The following is a 20077-nucleotide window of genomic DNA, read 5'->3' as shown; positions in this document are numbered from 1 at the left end:
CGGCAAAATGATCAATTTCCAAACAAACGAAAAGTGTGAACTTGCGTGATTGTGATGAAGAGAAGTGTACCCCCCCTGTAAGGACCACCAGATTTGTAACGGGTCTATCAATCTAGACTCGTGGCTCAGGTCTAGGGGGGGTAGGTCTCAATATCGTTGAAGCGCGAGTCCACATCTGAAGTGTCAGGGGAAGTTTCACGGGAGTTCTCTTCGTCGAACCATGCGAACGAGTCGAAGACATTGAAAGCCGTTTTGCAAGGGGCCTCATCGTCAAGATACGACTTCAGGCTGAAGACATCGTAGATCGATCCACACGAGTCTTCATCCTGGATACTCAAGTCCGAGTCCGCGACATTGGCAAACATCATCTTGTGAGCCTTCCCATCGTTGCCTGCTGGCATTAGACTGTCTACTCTGATCTTGATATTCTGTGGCAGATCCGTGCCTTTAGACTTCGCAATGTATGACTCCCAGTCTGAATCGTAGTCGCAATCCGGTCCGCAAGGAGTATCATCACCGAAGTATGAGTCCAGATTGAAGGTCTCATAGACTGTCTCATGGGAATTCTCGTTGTTGCAGTGTGAATCCAAATCGGGGCTGCGGGCATCATGGATTATTTCATGGACAGCCAGATTGGGTTCGTAGTACGCAATTGCCTCGACTGACTGAGTCTTTCCGGCTTCGTCTGAACACACTGAGTAGGTCACAGCCGGTTCTGAGGTCTGGCAGACTTGGTCTTCAAGCACGTTAGGTTCTGAGACAGGTTCGAGTCTCCTGGGCCTTAGCTCTAGGCTTGCGTCATCAAACTCCGGCTCGAGCACGTAATCTTCGGACACAGCAATTGACTTGGTTTCGTAGGCGCTCCGCGCTTCGCAGGCTTCAGACTCATGCTGGTCCATCTGGTCTAGTGTTGAGCTGCTGGCACTTGTCTCGGCATCGAACTCGGGCGCGAAATCATTCTGGACTGTGGAGCGCATTGAAAGTTTTGGTGAATCGACATATACACTGGTCTGCGCATCGGACATTGATGAATAGGAACTGGCTCTTTCGCGATCATGGGCATCTTGTAGCAGGGCCCTTGCCGCTGCGACAACCTCATGCATACTGGGGGGCTGAGTCAAATCAAGCCACAGACTTTGAACTTGCAGATCGAACTTGAGCTTGTGCCTAAACTTCGACGGAAATCCACGGAAAAACAAATCATCGCGCTCAACAACGGCGAGGGCACCCTGTGCCTCTAAGGACTTGGAAATGGCTTCGAACTTGCACAAATATCGGTCAAGGTGATCAAAGATCTTCATCTTGCGACCTTTTTCTACAAACTTGCGGAGATTCTTGAGGCAAAATAAGGGTTCTTCGTCAACGCCATAAAAGTCCAGCAGGTCTTTCTTGAGCGACACCCAATCTGGGTTCTCGAATCCGTCCAGCATGGAAACAAACCTCGCTTCCTTGTCAGTGCAGTAAGTGGTCAAAAAGGTGCATTTCTGGGCTTCCGTGAAAAGTGCTGCATCAGCCAGTGATTCGTATTTGCTAAGGAACTCGACAATCCGTCTGCCTCGGAATCGGGGTGCATCTGGGCTGCGGGGCATCGGCATGGGCGCGTAAAATGTCGGTGCTGCAATGGCGGAACTTGCAGCCATCTTGAAAGGTTAAAAGAAAGGTAAAACTTGAAAATGATCGTGTGGGTCACTCAGGACCTGTTCTGATGATACTCGGATGATTCTCTATGCCGCTTGTCGTCCAGCAAGGAGAGGAATCGTAAAATGAGGGTCAAATGGAGGTAAACGGGGTAACACGTTGCCAAAACACGTTGCAAAACTTGGTAATCAGAGAAACTAATGCCGGCTCCTGTGCTCTCTTCGTGAGATCCACCAGGAGTTAACCACTTGAGCAATAAACCCGACCCCCTGTACCTCGTTGTGAGATCCGCCAGGAGGGACAATCGCGATAAACTTGCTTAAGGGCAGCACGTCGCTAAAACTTGATAACAAACACGGACTCCTGTGTCTCTTCGTGAGATCCGCCAGGAGTGAACAACTTTAACAATAACACGATCCCCTGTGCCTCGTCTTGAGGTCCGCCAGGAGAAACAAATGTGAAACTTGCAAAGTCTTGCAGGTGTGGGTGGAATGTGTGGATCCATAGACTTGTAGATCCTTTCTTGTACTTCTTCCTCTTCTTAGGGTAACAAACGGTGTAGATAGTCGATATCCAAATAAAACGAGGGTGTTTCCAAACAAATGAAAGACGTGAACTTGCGTGATTGAAAACCTGACAAAGTGGATTATCCCCCCTGTAAGGACCACCAGATTTGTAACGGGTCTATCCAACTAGACTCGAGACAGGAAGGAGGGGGGATAGAAATCTTACTGAGGGTCAGGTCAATGGTGGGGTATATTGGTCCAGTCGAGTCTGGTGCTGATAACTCTCTACCTCTAACTAACTGTCTGTACAGTTGTCATGGAAGAGTCCGATACAAATATAAAAGGAAAGTCACATGTGTGAATGAATGAAAATAATAAGGAAAATAAAGAAAAGGTCATATCTCCTCAACCACTCCACCAAATCCGACGATCTTGGACTCGTCAGAACCACCTCCACAGTATCTACAACTCCTACTATTACCACGACTCACCAATCCTAGTCCCTGATGCAGTAGGGGGTGAAATGTGTGATAAGGGTTGGTTTGACCTGCACGGACTTGTCCCCACAACAACGTCTCTGTCGTATTTCCTGGCAGATGGCCTGACCCGGAGTCAGGCAAGTTGCCAGATTGTTCTCATTTAGAAAATCGTCTGATGACAGACGATGGATTTAAGGCCCTCTGCGAATGGTGGAGGATTTGATTTAACGACGTCATGGTGCCAGCGCCCAAAGTTTTACCCCCTTTCAGGGAGGTAAATCATAGGATTGATCTTATCAATCCGAATAAAAGATATCATGAACGGCACACTACATGCCCACAATCTGTCATGACTGACAAATCCCGGGGCTCCATCAGCGGTGAATCAATGCTGACAGGTGATTCCGCTGACCCAAACCCATCCTTACCAGCCCCAACCCGATGTCTGTTCTATCGACCATGCACCGCTTCTGCACCTTCCGCAACCTCTGTCCATTTCTGGTTGTCCTTGACACCTCTGGTCAGGTCAACACTCCCCTCCGTATCTTGCTGGCCATCATGCTGTCCTTTTGTGACAGCACTGACAGACCACCCTCTGTTGCGGACTCATCAGCACCATGCTGATTCCTGCATCCCTTTGCAGACTTGTGTCAGCATTGCACCGACCCTGCATCCTGATTTGCGGACTTGTATCGGTGCCACGCGCTGACCTCCGCTTTTCCTCTGGCCATTTGTCACTTGGCAGCTTATCATTCATTCCTTTCCGAGTGCCATTCATCGCCTGCTTCCCTGCCAATATCGGCATTTGATCCCCTCTTTATTGGCACTAGGTTATTGATCTCATTCAGTTATTCATCAATAACCCTTGCCACTTATTGTTTATTGATCTGTTCCTCATTTCCAGTTCCCGGGCTCTTGTCCTTATTTAGTTTGACAATCCCCACTTATCTCCATGCCGGACTGACCGGCCTTTCTATATTCCCTCTTGCCTATTTATATACCTTGTAAATACTTTTGGGGACCCCAGTCTGAAATCAACTAGAGTACCCCCCCTGTCTGGTCTGAGTCTCTCCTTCTGCAAAGGGGGCTTCCCCCCTCTGAGTCCGTGCTCGCAGAGTCCGCGCTCCTCCTACAGGTCCACTCCGCCCGCAAGTCTTGTTTGAAGTCTGCTGTAAGTGTCAGTTTGTAAATATGGGATCTCCCCCAAATGTCAAGCTCAGGGCACAGCGCTCCACCTGAGTCGCTGAGGCCATGATCCCACTCTGCTAACCTTGAACAGCGCTTCCGGACGCGCTGCATATTTCCACCCACATATCTGCACGTGCGCTCCAACAGACTGTTAGAATGTGGGGATTCGGACGACTCTGGAGTGGAATCGGAGACTTATCATGGAAGGACCTCGGCCTCAGCGACTCAGGTGGAGCGCTGTGCCATTGCTGGTTGTCCTGGGGGTCCCTAATTTCGGATCTAGCAGAGGGAAAGTCTCTTGGGGGAATTCAAGTTGATTTCGGACTGAGGTTACAAGTTACTAGGTACATTGTATATAAGGAGGGGTCCGGAATCAAAAGGAACAAGGGTAGGACAAAAGGAGACAAAGGGAGATGGAAAGAGGAACAACACCAAGGGTCAAGGGTTTGACTCAATGGTGTTTCTCAAAGGAGGAATGAAGGGCCAAGGCCCAAGGAGGAAGGAAGGAGGTTGGGAGTGGGGAATGGCTAGCTGACTGAATAGAAAGGAAGCAGCAGCCCAGATAGGAATGAGGGAGAATAGCGGAATTGAATAGGACAATGCAATAGTTGCAAGGTCCGAGGTAAGTCTGGAAAGTCCGAACCCGGAAGTTAAACTCCGGAATATTGGCAAACGTAATTAAATGGAATGAGCTAACCAATACAATGGGTATAAGCAGAGGTGGGGTCAAAGTCCAAGGTCGGAGCTAAGACCGGAGGTTCCGGAGACGGAGACGTGAACAGGATTCCGGAGTGGAGGTCCGGAGTCGGGAGCATAGGTTTGCATACTCGTCTGGAAGGTGTCAAGGTTGGGGTCGGACCCGGAATGTCCTGGAGTTGGACCGAAGGTGGTGTCGGAGCCGGAGGTGGGATAACCTCTTGGGAGTCGGCAAGGAGGAGGTGATGGAAGGGAAGTAGGGCTCCGGAAGTCGGAGTTCGGAGTTCCAGGAGCCCGGAGCGGAGGTCTGGATTGCATGGATATGACACAGACCTCTGCATCGCCTCCAACCTCAACTCAGACAGAACCCAATCCATCTTCCATCCATCTTCTGACAGTTTGTCCGACTCCGACAATATCCCAGTCTCTGACAGCAATCCAGATCTCTGACACAATCTCTCGAAAGGCAACTTCGAGAAAAAGCTGAGCACTATGAATGTGCCAGTTGGTGGGTTAGATGCCCCACCATGATGGCGTGCCCTTTGCTGTGCTTGGCAAAGAAACACAGTTCTTTGAGAACCATCATTGATGCAAGGAATCATAATGCTAACATGATCCTCGATGTAACTCCCATGCCTGATATGAGGTCTATCATGGATAGCCTAGCTAGAAACATATATCGATCAAAGATTGATATGACTGATGCTTATGAGCAAATTCAGGTGGAACTTGACTGTGTTCCACGAACCACCTTTGCAACTCCATGGGGGACATATGTGTCAAATGTACTTCAACAAGGGGACTGTAATGGCCCCTCAACGTTCCAGCGAACCATGTCATGGGTCCTCCAAAATTGCATCGTTGGTCCATTCATGCTGTTAGAACTGGGCGAGGGCGGACGATTCCAGAGGGGAACCAAAGACTTAGCAAGGAGGGACCTTGGCCTCAGCAACTCAAGCAGAGCGCTGTGCCATTGCTGTTTGTCCATTTGGTCCTTAATTTCATAGGCGGTGAGCAGGAAGTCTCTAGGGGGCATCTCAGGTCGATTTTAGACTAAGGGCCTAAAACGAGTATGTACAAGTGCTGGTATATAATGGAGAGGACGAAAGCACAAGAATCACTGGAGTCAGTACCCGTTGAGTGGGTGTGTTGGAATTCAATGGGCACTCAGTAGGAGCTTAGGCCCTACGGCAATCATGGGTTTAAGGTGGCATGGTTGTAACTTACTTTTTTCCTTTATTCTTCTTTGCTTTGACATCCTGCTTTGAATCAGGCCCGACTACTCTTTGGCCTGGCACACTACGTGCTGGTGCCCTATCTCTTTCCTATAAAACTTTCGCCTTTTCGCATTATCATCCCCCTCAGTTCACTTTAACGTGAAGCTGAGGTGAGATCGATACTTTGACTAGTTATTATGATTCTTACTAATAACTAATGTATGATAGTTATTTCGCGATTAGGTATTATAACATTTTCAGTTCACTTTAACGTGAAGCTGAGTTATTTTGCGATTAGCATACTTATTCTAAGACCTGGAGTGCGATTGTGATGACTGAGACGATTGAGAGTAGTTGATTGGGCAGATTGGGCAGATTGAGCACTTGAATTGCTCTCAATCACCTCAATCAGCCTCGGGGGTTTCCTGATGTTGCGTTTTTGGAGTCCATGTTGATGGACACAGTAGTGGATGGCTCAAAAGCCACGAGGATGAAATTTTTCTCTCTCTCTCCCTCAGTTCATGTATCTAGAACTGAGGTGAGACACTCTTGATCTAACTGCACAATGTAGTAATAGCTAACAATGTGTAAATATGTTACCAGCGCTTACACGACACTAGGTAACTACAATATATCCTTCAGTTCACGTATCTAGAACTGAGCGCTTACGTGACGCTAGTTCATATCTTCAATACACCTCACATCCTGTTCAAGGAAGACCCACCATACTTGCACGGTGTTTGGTAAATTCCATGTTTACGGAAAGCTGGATGGCTTTCTTGAGGACCACTTGCAAGGGGTATTCATGAAGCCATTCACATCATGCATCCGTGGGTGGTCCCATACATGTGCAACGATCTCCTGCACGGTCAGCCTCGGCTGCCCAGTTGCTGCAACAGGTGGCTACCAGGTGGTGGCGGTAAAAACACATCTGGCCCTTTTTAAAGATAAAAGGCTATGACGTGTAAGATTCTCAGACTCGTACAAGAGTTCTAGAATTGAATCATACCTATGATGCATAAGATTCTGCATCAACATGTACATAGTTAGAAAAGTGTCGCTAATAATAAAAACTATAGCTCTCACCTCAGACTCGTACAAGAGTTCTGAGGGAGAGGATCTACAGAGAGAGCGCTCTTTATATGTGAGCCACATCTCTGACATGTCTCACCGCATAAAGAGCGCACAGAGAGCAAACAGAGAGAGCGAGACAAGACCCTCAAAACTCATTCCACTGTCAGTGGTGAGTTATTGATCATGTCTCGGTGTTTGTAGTGACCCCAAAAAAAGAATATCAAATCCTGTGCTACTCGGGCGCTGGAACTGGTTGTTGAAATTCCAACACGCCCTCTCAACGACGGTTCCCATTGATGATCCCCATGCCCTTTGCAAATTTGTCGTGTTTTTCGAATGAAAGTCCCTTTGTGAGGATGTCGGCTATTTGGTCGGCAGTTGGGATGTACTCGAGTGTGACATTGCCATCGTAAATGCAATCACGGATGAAGTGCTGCCGGACACGAATATGCTTAGTGCATGCATGAAAAGCGGGGTTCACAGCCAGCGCAAGTGCACCCTGATTATTGCCGAGTATAGTGGTGGGAATGGAAGGAGGTCGGAGGACATCACCAATGAATTCCCGCATCCAAATGGCTTCTTTTGCTGCATGTGTCAGTGCCATGTACTCTCCTTCCATGCTCGACAATGCAGTGGAGGGTTGCTTCTTCGAACTCCATGATACAGCTCCACCAGCCACCTTGAATACATAGCCAGAGATAGATTTGTGGTCGCGAGAGTCTCCAGCCCAATCAGAGTCCGAGTAAGCGGTAAAATCGCCTTCGCGAGTTCCCCCATTGTATATTAGCTTGTAATCCTTCATTGAGTTGAGGTATTTGAGGACTCGGTTCACAGCGTTGAGATGATCCTTGCCCGGATTTGCAGAATATTGACTAAGCGCACCTACGGCATAAGCGATATCAGGGCACGTTCCCAGCATAGCGTACATGATGCTTCCGATGCGGGACTGGTAGTCACGGGCATTGACTTCAGGGGCATCCAATTGAGGCAGTTTGAAGTTAACTGCAACGGGTGTTGAAATCGGATGAGAGTTAGTGAGACCAAAACATTCGACAATGTTGGTTATGTAGCGTGCTTGGGAGATAAAAATTAGGCGCCTCGCACGATCGCGAGTGATTTCGATTCCCAAGAACCAATGGATAGGGCCGAGGTCTTTCATCTTGAAGGCATCCTTTAGCTCTTCCTTCTTGGATTTGAGTAACTGGACATCGTTGCACAAGATCATCAAGTCGTCCACATAAAGGGCAATAATACAGAACTTCTTGTTCTGCCCCCTGTGAATGAACACGGCATGGTCCGAATTGCAGCGAGTAAATCCAAGTCGTCCAAATTCCTCTTTGGCCTTCTGGTACCAGGCCCTTGATGCCTGTTTCAGTCTGTAAAGGCTTCTCCCTAACTTCCACACAATGTCTTCATTTCCATGATCAGCACTTCCTGGCGGTGGTTCCATATAAATGGTATGTTCCAAGTCACCATTCAGGAAAGCGGTTTTGACGTCCATTTGGTCTATTTCCAGATCAAGATGTGCACCAATCGCGAGAAGAATGCAAATTGATGCCCACTTGACAACAGGCGCGAAGGTTTCCTCGTAGTCCACTTGGTAGATTTGGCTAAAACCTTTGGCCACGACTCTTGCCTTGTAGTGCTCTATCAAACCATCCGGCCCTCGCTTCAAGGCAAATACCCACCTACATCCAACGATGTTTCCAGATCTGACATCCTCCACACTAGCCAGACTGTATGTCCGCGTTTCCCTGAGGGAGAGTAGTTCATCCTGGCATGCCTCAAGCCAGGAATCTGCATCGGGTCGGTCGAGGGCATCATTATAGGTGCGTGGTATGTCTTCATGGGCCATGTAAGCGTGGTTTTCGCCCTCTTGCTGGGTGTTTACGGGTCCGGATTGCTGATTATTCCGAGTGTAGGAGCTGATGAAATATCGTTCATCGTCATCTCATGTCCGAGGTCGCCGCACTCATCCAGATCGTCGTGGTTCATCTGGTATCGCCTCTTCTACTGCATCATTGTCCATCCCTTCTTCAATCCTCCCCTCTGTCCCTTCGATAACCTCATTCTCATCATTCTCCATGATGCCCGTCGCACTTCCTTCTACCTTCTGGTCTTCGATTTCATCGCCTTTGGTGTTCTGAACCACATGTGATTGTGATTCAACGTCAGGTACTTCAATGGTGATGCGTTCCGATTCAGGGGACCCTTCGAAGAAATGAACATCTCGTGATTCATGGACCTTGTGTGTGTTTGGATCATATACGACGAAGGCCTTCTTGCCGATTGCCAACCCAAGGTGGATCCCGGTTATCGAGCGACTTGCAAGCTTGTTTCTGTACTTATCGGGCATGGCCAATGTGGCTTTGCAACCGAAGGTATGTATCGTCGAGACTGACGGCTTGTTTCCTGTCCATAGTTCATAAGGGGAAATCCCATCGGGGAGTGTGGAATGTGGAACAACGTTTTTGATGAGTGTGGCATGCCGAAGGGCATAGGGCCAGGCAGTTCGTCCGACCTGGGATTTAACACTTTCAAGCATTGCAATCGTCATAGTGACTAGTGTCCTATTAACATGCTCGGTCACGCCATTTTCTTGCGGAGTGTAGGGATTTGTCCTTTGATGGATAATGCCAACTTCTTTCAGGAATTGGGAGAACTCGGAAGAGAAGTATTCCCCTCCTCCATCGGTGTGCAAAATCTTAAGCCTTCTCCCAGATTGCCATTCAGCTTCTGCCAGGAAGGTCTTGAATGTTTCCAGGGCATCACTTTTGTTTTTGATGGGGTAGACAGTGAGGAATTGGGAATAGTCGTCCACGAAGGTGATGAAGTATCGGAAGTTTTCTCGGTTTGCGGCTTTCACTTTGCATATGTCGGAGAAGACACGTTCAAGGACTTTGTCCGATCGTGTGAGTGTTTCCCTTGGAATTGGTGATCGTGTATGTCCAGAGGCCTCACATTCTTTGCAGTATGTAGATGCATCTCCCTTTCCTCTCATAATGTCCATTCCAATGGCCATTCCACTCCGGACCATCTTAAGGATAGAGTCCACTGAGATGTGTCCGAGTCGGGCATGCCAGACATCAATAGAGGCTGTAGCTGTTGTCATACGGGCAACTTGTGCAGTCTCGACATTTTGGCTTCCATCGTATTTTGTGATGTAGACACATTCTGCTCCAATGATGGTGCATGACAATCTGTACAGTCCATTCATCAAGTGAGCTATTCCAACAAGTTCATGACTTGAGTTCAGGATGTGGCAATTATTGTCCAAAAATTGGATGCTCGACCCATGCTTGGCAAGATGGGGAACAGAGAGCAAATTGGTGCCAATGCGGGGACAGTGGAGGACATCTCTCATGATGGCTTCTCAATTTCCATAGCCATTGTGAATAATGATTTGGATTTGTCCTTGCCCGATGGCATGGACAACACGCTTGTCACCAAGGTATATGGGACGGGGAGTAATGAGAGTTGTGTAGGATGAGAACCAATCACGGTGCGTGCATAAGTGCGACGTGGCACCAGAGTCTATAATCCACTCAGATGAGTACGTTGAGCCTTGTTTCGCAAATGAAACATGTTCTTCCGCTAGGAGGACATCAATCTTGGCTTCCTTTTTGTCATTCTTTGTTGCCGGTTGTCCAGTCATCAGTTTAGGTGGGCGTTGACCTTCAGCTCCACCTCCCTCGGACCAACACTTCTCAATAGTGTGTCCGATTCTTCAGCACTTTGGGTTGGTGCACCACGGGCGTTCTCTGAATTTCTTGGGCTTCTTGCCATCTTGTTTGTTGCCTTTCTCCAGTGGTTTCACGGACTTGGCCACTAGTGCTGCGGTCTCAAGCTCTTCGCTTTTGATCGACTTCTCCTCTCTGATTATTTGGCTTATCAGAGTTTCACAAGCTAGCATCGACAAATCCTTGGTATTGGCAACAGTGATGGATTTGAGAGTTTTGTAAGCTGGTGGGAGAGCTTTAGCAATGATTAAGGCAAATTTGGCATCTGTGATGCTGTCGCCAAGAGAGTCCAGTTGCCTGCGCATTATGCGCATTTGGTTGATTTGAGGTTGTAAGAAACCACCTCCGCCTAATGCGGGCATTTAGTGTAATGGTAACACACTCAAGGTACCTATGCAGGGCTCTGCGGTTCGACTCCCAGAATGTCCATATTTTATGCATTAAGGTTCCTGAGACCACGTGTACAAATTCCAACATGGTGGACATTCTACGGAAGTCACCGAGCACACCCAAATCCGGTTGCTGCCACGTGAGATGGGCACGTGAAGTCAAGCATTAAATTAGCCAGCCTGACAAAGTTTCAGGGGGTGTAGCTCAGAGCACTAAGGACCCAAATCCGGCTGCTTCAGACCACATGATGTGAACATGTAGGAGATTAGCAGTAAGTCCGGCCTGAATATGAATTCAGGGGGTGACGGCTCACGGGCTGTTGGAAGCCCGGTGGTTAGGGTCACATGTGGATCACGGGCTCAATCCCATGTGAAGGGGGTGTGTAAGAAACCACCTCCGCCTAATGCGGGCATTTAGTGTAATGGTAACACACTCAAGGTACCTATGCAGGGCTCTGCGGTTCGACTCCCAGAATGTCCATATTTTATGCATTAAGGTTCCTGAGACCACGTGTACAAATTCCAACAGAGGTTCCAGTGCTTTGGACTCATCCAACTTGAAGTGGTGTAGGTCGTGCATCAAATCAGATGCATCTAATGCACCTTGACCCAAGTAGCGTTGCTCTAGCGCTAGCCAAGCCTCCTTCGCAGTCTTTTTGTCCTCAGCAATATTGAGGGGATTTTCTTCCAGCGTGAGACATATTTGGGCAAGGGCTCACTCGTCCTTTTCATTCCATTCTTCGAGAGTAAGACTAGTCATCTGCGTAGTGGAAGTGGATGAGGTAGAAGTGCCACTGGTAGTAGCAGTTGCAGTGGGGTTAGGTGCAGCAGGCGGAGCGGCAGGGGCACTAGCAGCAGTGGTAGAAGAAGTAGAGGGAGTAGGGGGATCAGAGGTGTTTGATTTCGGATTGACAAAATTCCAGAGTCCCCGATCAATTAGAACCATACGACATCGGATAGACCATATACAGTAGTTCTTCCCATCGTTCTTAAGTTTCTCAATGCTGTGAGTACTTTTAACATCGCTTGAATTAGCCATCGCTGGGCTCATAACCTTTTAAAGATAAAAGGCTATGACATGTAAGATTCTGCATCAACATGTACATAGTTAGAAAAGTGTCGTTAATAATAAAAACTATAGCTCTCACCTCAGACTCGTACAAGAGTTCTGAGGGAGAGGATCTACAGAGAGAGTGCTCTTTATATGTGAGCCACGTCTCTGACATGTCTCACCGCATAAAGAGCGCACAGAGAGCAAACAGAGAGAGCGAGACAAGACCCTCAAAACTCATTCCGCCGTCAGCGGTGAGTTATTGATCATGTCTCGGTGTTTGTAGCGACCCCAAAAAAAGAATATCAAATCCCGCGCTACTCGGGCGCTGGAACTGGTTGTTGAAATTCCAACAGCCCTTGATGTTGTCAGTGTCAAATTGAGTCGTCCTTCACGCCGTCTTGGCTCTAACCCAGGGACCAGTACCCACTTCAGGTGGGTGTTGGAGGCCTGAGAAACCCGCTGGCTGTCGCATTATCAAAGAGATGGTCAAAGCTGAGACGAGGTGTTCTAAGTGAGTGTCCCATGAAAACCCGTCCCCGTAAAGGTCATGGCCGGCCTGCTGTTGCAACTTGAGCATTCACGGCACTGAGATTCAGACTGTAAATCCAGTACAGGATTAGGTGAATAGAACGCCTTCGTTCTCTGGGGAGTAGCACGATAGTAGGCCCGAACCTCCACCGAGTGCGGCTTCCGGCTTGTGAGTTATGAGAAGTGGCAACAGTTGGAGGAGAACGAGATATATTACAACAGAAATGAGTACAATCAAAATAATCCCAATACAAGGTCTGTGTAATTATCGATAAGTCAAGAAAAGAGGGAAGAAAAATGAAAGGCGCTGCGACAACTGATGCCATTAGCCGGACTACAGAGCTCGAGCGGCGGAGCAGTTGCCTTCGGATATGCAGCCAGGTCAGTGTTAGGTTACCTCATCGAGAAAAGTCAAACTTACCATAGAATTGACCAAATGTTTGTGTGTTTGCGTTAACGGAGATTGATAAGGTTTGCTGACGATGTTCAATAGGGAACACATCTAGACTAACGCCCCCTAACCGAATGAACAGGGGCATCAGGGGATTCCTCTCATTATTCGAGCGGAAATCTACGCACAGTTGTAATGGCCATCCCTTTTGGTTTTATAGTGGAACCACACCCAACCACCTAGCGTGACAGGGAAGTTGACATTGCCTTGGGCCGTGCAGGTTTGGAGACTGACGTCCACTTCTACCCTAGCCGGGCCGTTGCAAGTAACGGTGACCTGCACTGTAGAGCGAGCACCATTCGTGGACGTAGTGGTGGAGCCTTTGGTGTTCGTGAGGGAGACGGAAAGAGTTTCTGACGAGTTGAAACTGATTTGAGAAGAGAGCGAATTCAGTGAATCAAGAGGTTCACCCACCGGAGATTGAGTAGAGTAGGAACCCAAGCATAAGCTCAGCTGTAAACTGGGTTGAGTGACCTATATCAGTAGAAGCTAGGATATGGTGTATCAATGGCGGTATCGGTGGATGCTAGCGCATCTCGACCTACTTTCAACCGTGGTCGAGGCGCTGACCGAGGAGCCTTGGAAAATATTTACTTGGGCAGAAGTGGAACCCTCTGCCTAGAAAATATAAGGGCCAGCGATGAATTGTTCTAACATAGCTGGGGGCGGAAGGACCTACAATGTATCCGGTGAGGTTCATGGTTGAGTTCGAGCATATGGGATTGGAATTCCACGTTGCCGTGAAGTGCATCGGGCTCGGGTAGCACGCTTGTGCTGGACCGTCCAACTATTTCGGGTCAATGGAGTCGTTCCGGTGGTACTGATGAGTGCACGTACGTTAGGGGGGTTTACTCTTATGCTGTCCCAATCGCCACCCCAGTTGACTGTAGCAAAGTTGCAGAGCATCACCCATCGCATTCAGCTGATCCATATTGATCAACTGACACAAACCCTGCTGACGGCTGAGGAGAGAGCTACCAATCGTAGAGCCGCGCAAAGTCCTCGCCTCTTCCTCGCTCATCTGAGCCGGGCCGCTAGGCCACCTCCGCAGGGAAGGAGTAGCCTGGGTTGATAGGACGAAAACCAGGACGATGGCAAAAAGCGTAGAAATGGCGACCATAGATAATGGAGCGGTACTTCTGGTAAGCTAGACAAAACGAAAAGGATCGAGGGTGCGTCTGCGGAGATCCTGCCAAAGCATTGACGCTCGTTTTATGCATCTCAGCGACCACCAACTGGGTCCAAGCACAACCTGTGCTAATTGCTAACAAAGTATCGAATTGTTCCTGGCGCGCGAGGATGGTTTTTAGGCGCGCCTGCGTACTGGTGCCTTGTAGAGACTGGGATCCTGGCCATATCTCACGCTCACGCTTCCAAAAAATTCCGTGCGGCCATGAACTTCACTAGAGGGAATGGATGGCTATCTTGTTCTTCGGCTCCTAGCAACCCTGATTATCATGGCGAACACAGTCCGTCCCCCCAGCCAAGTGTCTCTGCACCCTAAGTCCTCGCTCCATCCCAAAAGGTTTCTAAGTATTTCCGTTGGCGGTGACACTGCGCACATAGCCTTGGGCACATGGAGAATTTTGGCGCGCGCCCGCCCACTTTCGGAGCCAACCAACGGAAGTTCATGATGCGTAGCTGACTTCTGATGACAGGTGCGGCTGCACACTGCGGCATTGTCTGCTGCGTACTTGAGCGACTGGGTAGGTCCCAACCGTCCTTCTGGGAGAAATGGAATAGCGATTGGTTCTCTGGTGCAACGATGCATCCATGTCATGCATGAGTAAGTTATGTACCTCCAACACCGCCTTTGTGAGGTGAATATGAATTGGCGGTGCAAGGATCACGCTGGTCCACTTGCGGAAGACAGGCTTGAACTAGCTCGGGGGAAATGTGGGGCATTGGCAATGAATCACTTCCAGCACCAATGGCGGCGTCAGGGGGTGACCAATGAGTAATTTGAATAAGTGGAGCAGCGGGCTCGGTGAAAGAGGGGAAGCAAGATTTCAGTGAATGTGCGGAATCGTGGAAGCAGACTGCCATCTCGGCAGCAAGTAGAAGCCGGAAACAAAAGGCGAAAACATCCCGGGTTCAAGTCCTTGCACGGCAAGTACCCCAGTCTAAGTCTGGTAACATGCCACAGCAGAGAGCAAAGCCAAAGCCAAAGAAGCTCGCGAGTATGTAAACAATGACACAAGCTGCTTGTCGAAGCCTGCAAGCCCAACGTTCTGAATAACTGTATGCAACGTGGACACCTGCGTTTAAGTTTATGGCATGTAAGTCCTACAACTAGCACCAATAGCTTGGGCCCCTTCACAGGGGGTCGCTGCGGGCGTTGGGGCGATTCGTCAGCTCGAGAACAATGCCAAATTCATTAACTAGCCAGCATCCACTTGAGGTGAAAAGTGGACGCATTGCAACACATAGCTGCCACTGCCCGCGCTACATTACTTACATAATTTGACAGAACACTTGAGTCAACAATTACCTTGCTTCTTCCACCCGTGTTGTGAGAATCTTACATAACTTTCCCACCATATGGATGTTGCGCTTCTTAAGTTCTTTAGGGCACAAGGGGCAGCGGAGCGAGATGGTGGATCTGTTTTATTACTGGTGCATAGCTAGTCTTCGGGACCGGTCTCTTCCCGCTAAAGACAAGCTAAAGAGAGGCTGGTCGCCTGCCTATGTTGTCGGGGTTTGGTGTATCTAACTATGGCGGGGAAATTATAGTCCTTCTCCGCTATATGCCCTCGTTCCATCCTGCCCCTCTCTGGGTCTCCTGGCTCTGGGTCTGCCAAATTTCGTTCGGGATCGGTTCCGTCTCGGGTGTTCGTACGTTTGCCCGCTGTGCGGGGACGCCTTCATGGGTTAGGCAGGTTACCAGCCTCTACCCTTGGGTCAGTCATTGTCTCAAGCTTCCCACGTTACCCAGGAGGACAACAGCCGGGATTGTCCCGTTTAATGGAAACTCATGTGGATGATGCACACATCCTTGCTGTCCGTTCCACACGGACAGTACATCGCCGTGGCGGTTTCTGAATGTTAAGGGATAGCGAGAGCAGCAGTTGGGATGCACCTAATAACTTCCAGCTGGAAAGTCTTGTGTGCCTGCTGGAAGGCTGTCGCTCAGGCTGAGCGGAACAAATACATGTGTCAGAATACCCAGGGGTGATTCTCATCATGGCGATTGCCCACAGTGTGGGAAAATTCTGGGTGAGCAACTCGCCTGAACAGCCACACCATGTGCTAGACATCACATGGGCTAGGAGTAACCTACCTGTCATATCCATACAATCCTGACCTCCACTCCGGGCTCCCGGAACTCCAAACTCCAACTTCCAGAGCCCTACTTCCCTTCCATCACCTTCTCCTTGCCAACTCCCAAGAGGTTATCCCACCTCTGGCTCGGACACCACCTTCGGTCCGACTCCGGAACATTCCGGGTCCGACCCCAACCTTGACACCTTCCAGATGAGTACGCAAAACCTATGCTCCCGATTCCGGACCTCCGCTCCGGAATCCCGTTTGCATCTCGGTCTCCGGAACCTCCGGTCTTAGCTCTGACCTCGGACTTTGACCCCACCTCTGCTTATACCCATTGTATTGGTTAGCTCATTCCATTTAATTACCTTTGCCAATATTCTGGAGTTTAACTTCCGAGTTCGGACTTTCCAGACTTACCTCGGACCTTGCAACTATTGCATTGTCCTATTCAATTCCGCTATTCTCCCTCATTCCTATTTGGGCTGCTGCTTCCTTCCTATTCAGTCAGCTAGCCATTCCCCACTCCCAACCTCCTTCCTTCCTCCTTGGGCCTTGGCCCTTCATTCCTCCTTTGAGAAACACCATTGAGTCAAACCCTTGACCCTTGGTGTTGTTCCTCTTTCCATCTCCCTTTGTCTCCTTTTGTCCTACCCTCGTGTAAGGTCGGTTGAGGTTCCGACCTTGGTGTTGACTCCTGCTATCCTCAAGCTGTCAGGAATTAGGCAGTATAGAGCTGTAATTTCGACAGGGGAGGAGAAGAGTGAAAACCTGTTTCACCCTTCCCCGCAATTTATATACATTGTTTACATCGAGAAATAAAGAGTAATAAACAATGAATAAAGAAAGCGTGCACAGCACGCATCACCACACATCCATAAGTGAAAGGTTATCTTACTAGTTTGGGGATGGTAATGTTCCGTTCCCCCGTTCGCCTCAGGCCTCAGTAATCCGTCTAAGTATACGCTTGATTTGGCTGTATATTGATGGGGTAGAAGTAAAGGCTAATCTGCCTTTTACAGCTACCCCGAGGGTTTATATACAATCTTATACATTCTCGGCACAAATAAATAGAGAAGCTTCCGCGACGCTAAATTAGCGTCGCGACATAATTATTACACAACACAACATCAACTGATGTTGTGGGCGGAATATAGACATGGGCCGGGGCCTCACATCCTCCTCCCTTGCGATACTAGATCGCAGACAGGGTACTAGCATATATACACAAGGGGAAAGCAAGCATTTTTAAAGAAATCAAATTTTTTTTTTGCGTTCTACATACGAAGAATGTATGCAAACGGGGTGTCACGGCCGTGCATTCCGGCCCGTTAGCCGCCCGTCCCGATGCCGCCCGAGCCCGTTACCGCTATGCGAGCGTGAGCGCGAGCCCCGACCTCAGCCCTATCCTCCCTGAGGGTTCCCTGCTCACTCCCCCACTTGCCCCTAGGCTCCCCTACACTTGGCTGACTCCCCCACAGCCACACCGACCTCCCTGCCCCGAGTCCGCCTCTGGTACTGACCTAGCGTGACTCCGCGACATCGCCTACTCCGCTATGATACCATCGCCGCTATCGCGGCCCTACACCCCTTCGTTTATTTATCTGTTATTGTTTGTTTTGACCCTCGGTCATTGCCGGCCATGGTGCGGCCAACCCCGCTCTTTGTTCCTATTTGCTTCCGGACCCTTCGGCCTTCGGCCCGGGTCCGCTTCTATTCATTCCACCTTCATATATATATCCTGTATACTACATTATAGTACCTTAGCTCTAATATCGACTTGACCACGACCCCAAGCCCTGACCCCAACAAGGCAGCCCCAGTAAGTTCGAAATGAGGGCCAAGAGACAACTAGGGGGCACAGCACTCCCTTTAGAGTTGCTGAGGCCAAATGCCCTACCCTCGGGCCTTGTCTGAGGCATCATGGCCATCGCGGCCCTTAGCGGTCCACATCGGCGACCTTCGGTGCCCGACCCTGGATCAGTATCTAACACGGGGGCACACTCATTGCAGGAGGCTATAATAGTATTTTGTAGGCGAAGCCCACTTAGAGTTTCTCCTGGAACATATGCACCCAGATCTCGACGACAGTGTTGTTGACGATGGAACGACTTTCTCGTCGTTGTGAGTTTATTAAATACCATCGTCCACCGTGACGATGTTGACAGTGTAGGTCGTCGACGGCAGAGTTGTCGCCGACGAGAAAATGAATAATCAACGACGATTGCGTTGACGAAGGACGAAGGGTACAGAATAGACAATCAACGACAGCATTGTCGTTGACGAAGGTAAGAGATTATTGATCAACGACGGCCTTGTCGTTGACGAAAATGGGTAATCAACGACGGCGTTGTCGTTGACGAAGGTATGGATGAGGGGGGGTCAGTTCCTCATTTGTTTACGCGGCGCTGACCCGGACGGGCCAGAGCCGGATGGGCGATTCGACGTAGTCCTACGAGTCGTCGTGGACCTAGCCGTGTTGACGGCGACATCGTCACTCAGATAGTTGTCGTCGTAGTGACGAGTCTCGACATCAGCGTCGTTCATGGACGAATCCTCGTCTTGACGACGGTGCGAATAATGGACATGGTGCACGGGATGGCCACGTCCATGAGAAGAGGGAGCACGCCCTCGCACTGGTGGTGCGTGGGCGGATTCGTACACCGACGAGTGTGCATACGTCGGAGGGGGGTATTGCGGCGGAGGTGGGGCGTTTGAATACGCCACAGGGTGTGGGCTCGCGTACATCATAGGCGGGTTTGAGTACGACGTTGGGGGAGGGTTCGAGTACATAAGTGCTCGTTCCTGGCGTTGAATTTTACGACGCTCACGAGCGTCGTCAGTCATTGGTTTTATCCATCGACACGCGAGGATGTACATCCGTGCAATACGAGCCGGGGGGTACTGGTCGGGAAGTCTTTTCGCCTCCGTCTCAATGTCGTTGCGCAACATACGCATTCGTGAGGCGCGGTTGTTTGTAGCCACCCTGTACCAATCGGTACAGGTGTCGACGTCCTCTTGCGAGGGCTTGCCCGTCTTGAACGACCAGGCAAGATGGTACATTGTAGCATAGAACCTCACACCCTCTTCGGTGTGTATGTAGTTACGAACCAACTCGAACCACTTAGGTTCTTTGTCGCGGACGAGCGCAGCCGCGTCTGGGAATTCGATTCTATCGACATGGTCGATGTCGTAGAAGCGGGTAGGAAGGGCCACCGATCGACAATATGTCGGTGGGGGTAGGGGTTCGCCATGCACTTCAGTGAGTTTGGCGTCGTAGTACTCATAGTAATGGTAGCCGGGTGGACGGTTCGCGACGAATTCTTCGAACGGGGCATCAGGGTCGACGACCCATTCGCCTTCCATCTCGTCATCGTCGGACGTGGGGGCCCATCTCTTGGAAGAGGTGGTTTTTTTCGACGGCGCAGACTTGGCCGACGCAGGATCCACCGGGCCAACCCCGGGGATAACGATGGTTTGGGGAACAGTGGGCCGTGACGACGAGGGAGCAGAAGATGTGATCGGGGCGGGTTTGGGAGACGCAGGGCATCCCCTCGCCGTGCGCGCGACTCTAAAGACGTCCTCGTTGAGTTCGTCGTTGGCCTTTCGGAGGGATTCGACCCGTCGATGAAGACGGTCGTTTTCAGAACGCAGGTCGTCGGCCTCGTTCTGCAGCATCTCATACTTGTTCCTGAGCTCATCGAGCTCATCACTCCTACGTTCGTCTTCGAACGTAGTCTCTTTGCGTTTCTCGAGTTTCTTTTCGATACGGGCCCACACGACTTCTGTAATCATTTCGAGTTGATCGAGCCCTGTCTGCGTGGAACGCGGCAGGTGGGGGTATTTCTCACTC

The 20077-nt window shown here is 49.7% G+C and overlaps 1 protein-coding gene and 2 non-coding genes across 3 annotated transcripts; 2 read left to right on the top strand and 1 right to left on the bottom strand.

Moving 5' to 3' along the window:
* The first annotated feature begins 10894 nt into the window (after positions 1-10894).
* On the top strand, positions 10895-10967 carry EI90DRAFT_t260. Its single transcript has one exon. It is a non-coding gene; the product is annotated as a tRNA-Tyr (tRNA).
* A 368-nt stretch (positions 10968-11335) lies between these two features.
* On the top strand, positions 11336-11408 carry EI90DRAFT_t261. Its single transcript has one exon. It is a non-coding gene; the product is annotated as a tRNA-Tyr (tRNA).
* A 1400-nt stretch (positions 11409-12808) lies between these two features.
* On the bottom strand, positions 12809-14129 carry EI90DRAFT_342230 (uncharacterized protein). Its single transcript, XM_039067506.1, has 7 exons — positions 13798-14129; positions 13640-13747; positions 13506-13578; positions 13375-13449; positions 13089-13313; positions 12931-13026; positions 12809-12872 (listed from the first exon to the last, which is right to left on the bottom strand). Exons 1-7 carry the CDS (start codon positions 13876-13878, stop codon positions 12844-12846), a joined length of 687 nt encoding a protein of 228 aa, XP_038908933.1. The 5' UTR covers positions 13879-14129; the 3' UTR covers positions 12809-12843.
* Between the last annotated feature and the right edge of the window lie 5948 nt (positions 14130-20077).

Source organism: Cantharellus anzutake (assembly GCF_015039405.1).
Source record: "Cantharellus anzutake strain C23 chromosome Unknown EI90scaffold_130, whole genome shotgun sequence".
In the NCBI taxonomy this organism is placed as follows: Eukaryota; Fungi; Basidiomycota; class Agaricomycetes; order Cantharellales; family Hydnaceae; genus Cantharellus; species Cantharellus anzutake.
Note: the sequence above shows the minus strand (reverse complement) of the source record. Positions and strands in the feature narration are given on the sequence as shown.

Coding starts and splice junctions, on each gene's coding strand:
- EI90DRAFT_342230 (XM_039067506.1), bottom strand. CDS start 13,878: ATGCGATGGGTGATGCTCTGCAACTTTGCTACAGTCAACTGGGGTGGC. Junction 13,748..13,797: donor TAAGAGTAAACCCCCCTAAC/GTACGTGCACTC, acceptor GACCCGAAATAG/TTGGACGGTCCAGCACAAGC. Junction 13,027..13,088: donor AAGGGATGGCCATTACAACT/GTGCGTAGATTT, acceptor TCATTCGGTTAG/GGGGCGTTAGTCTAGATGTG.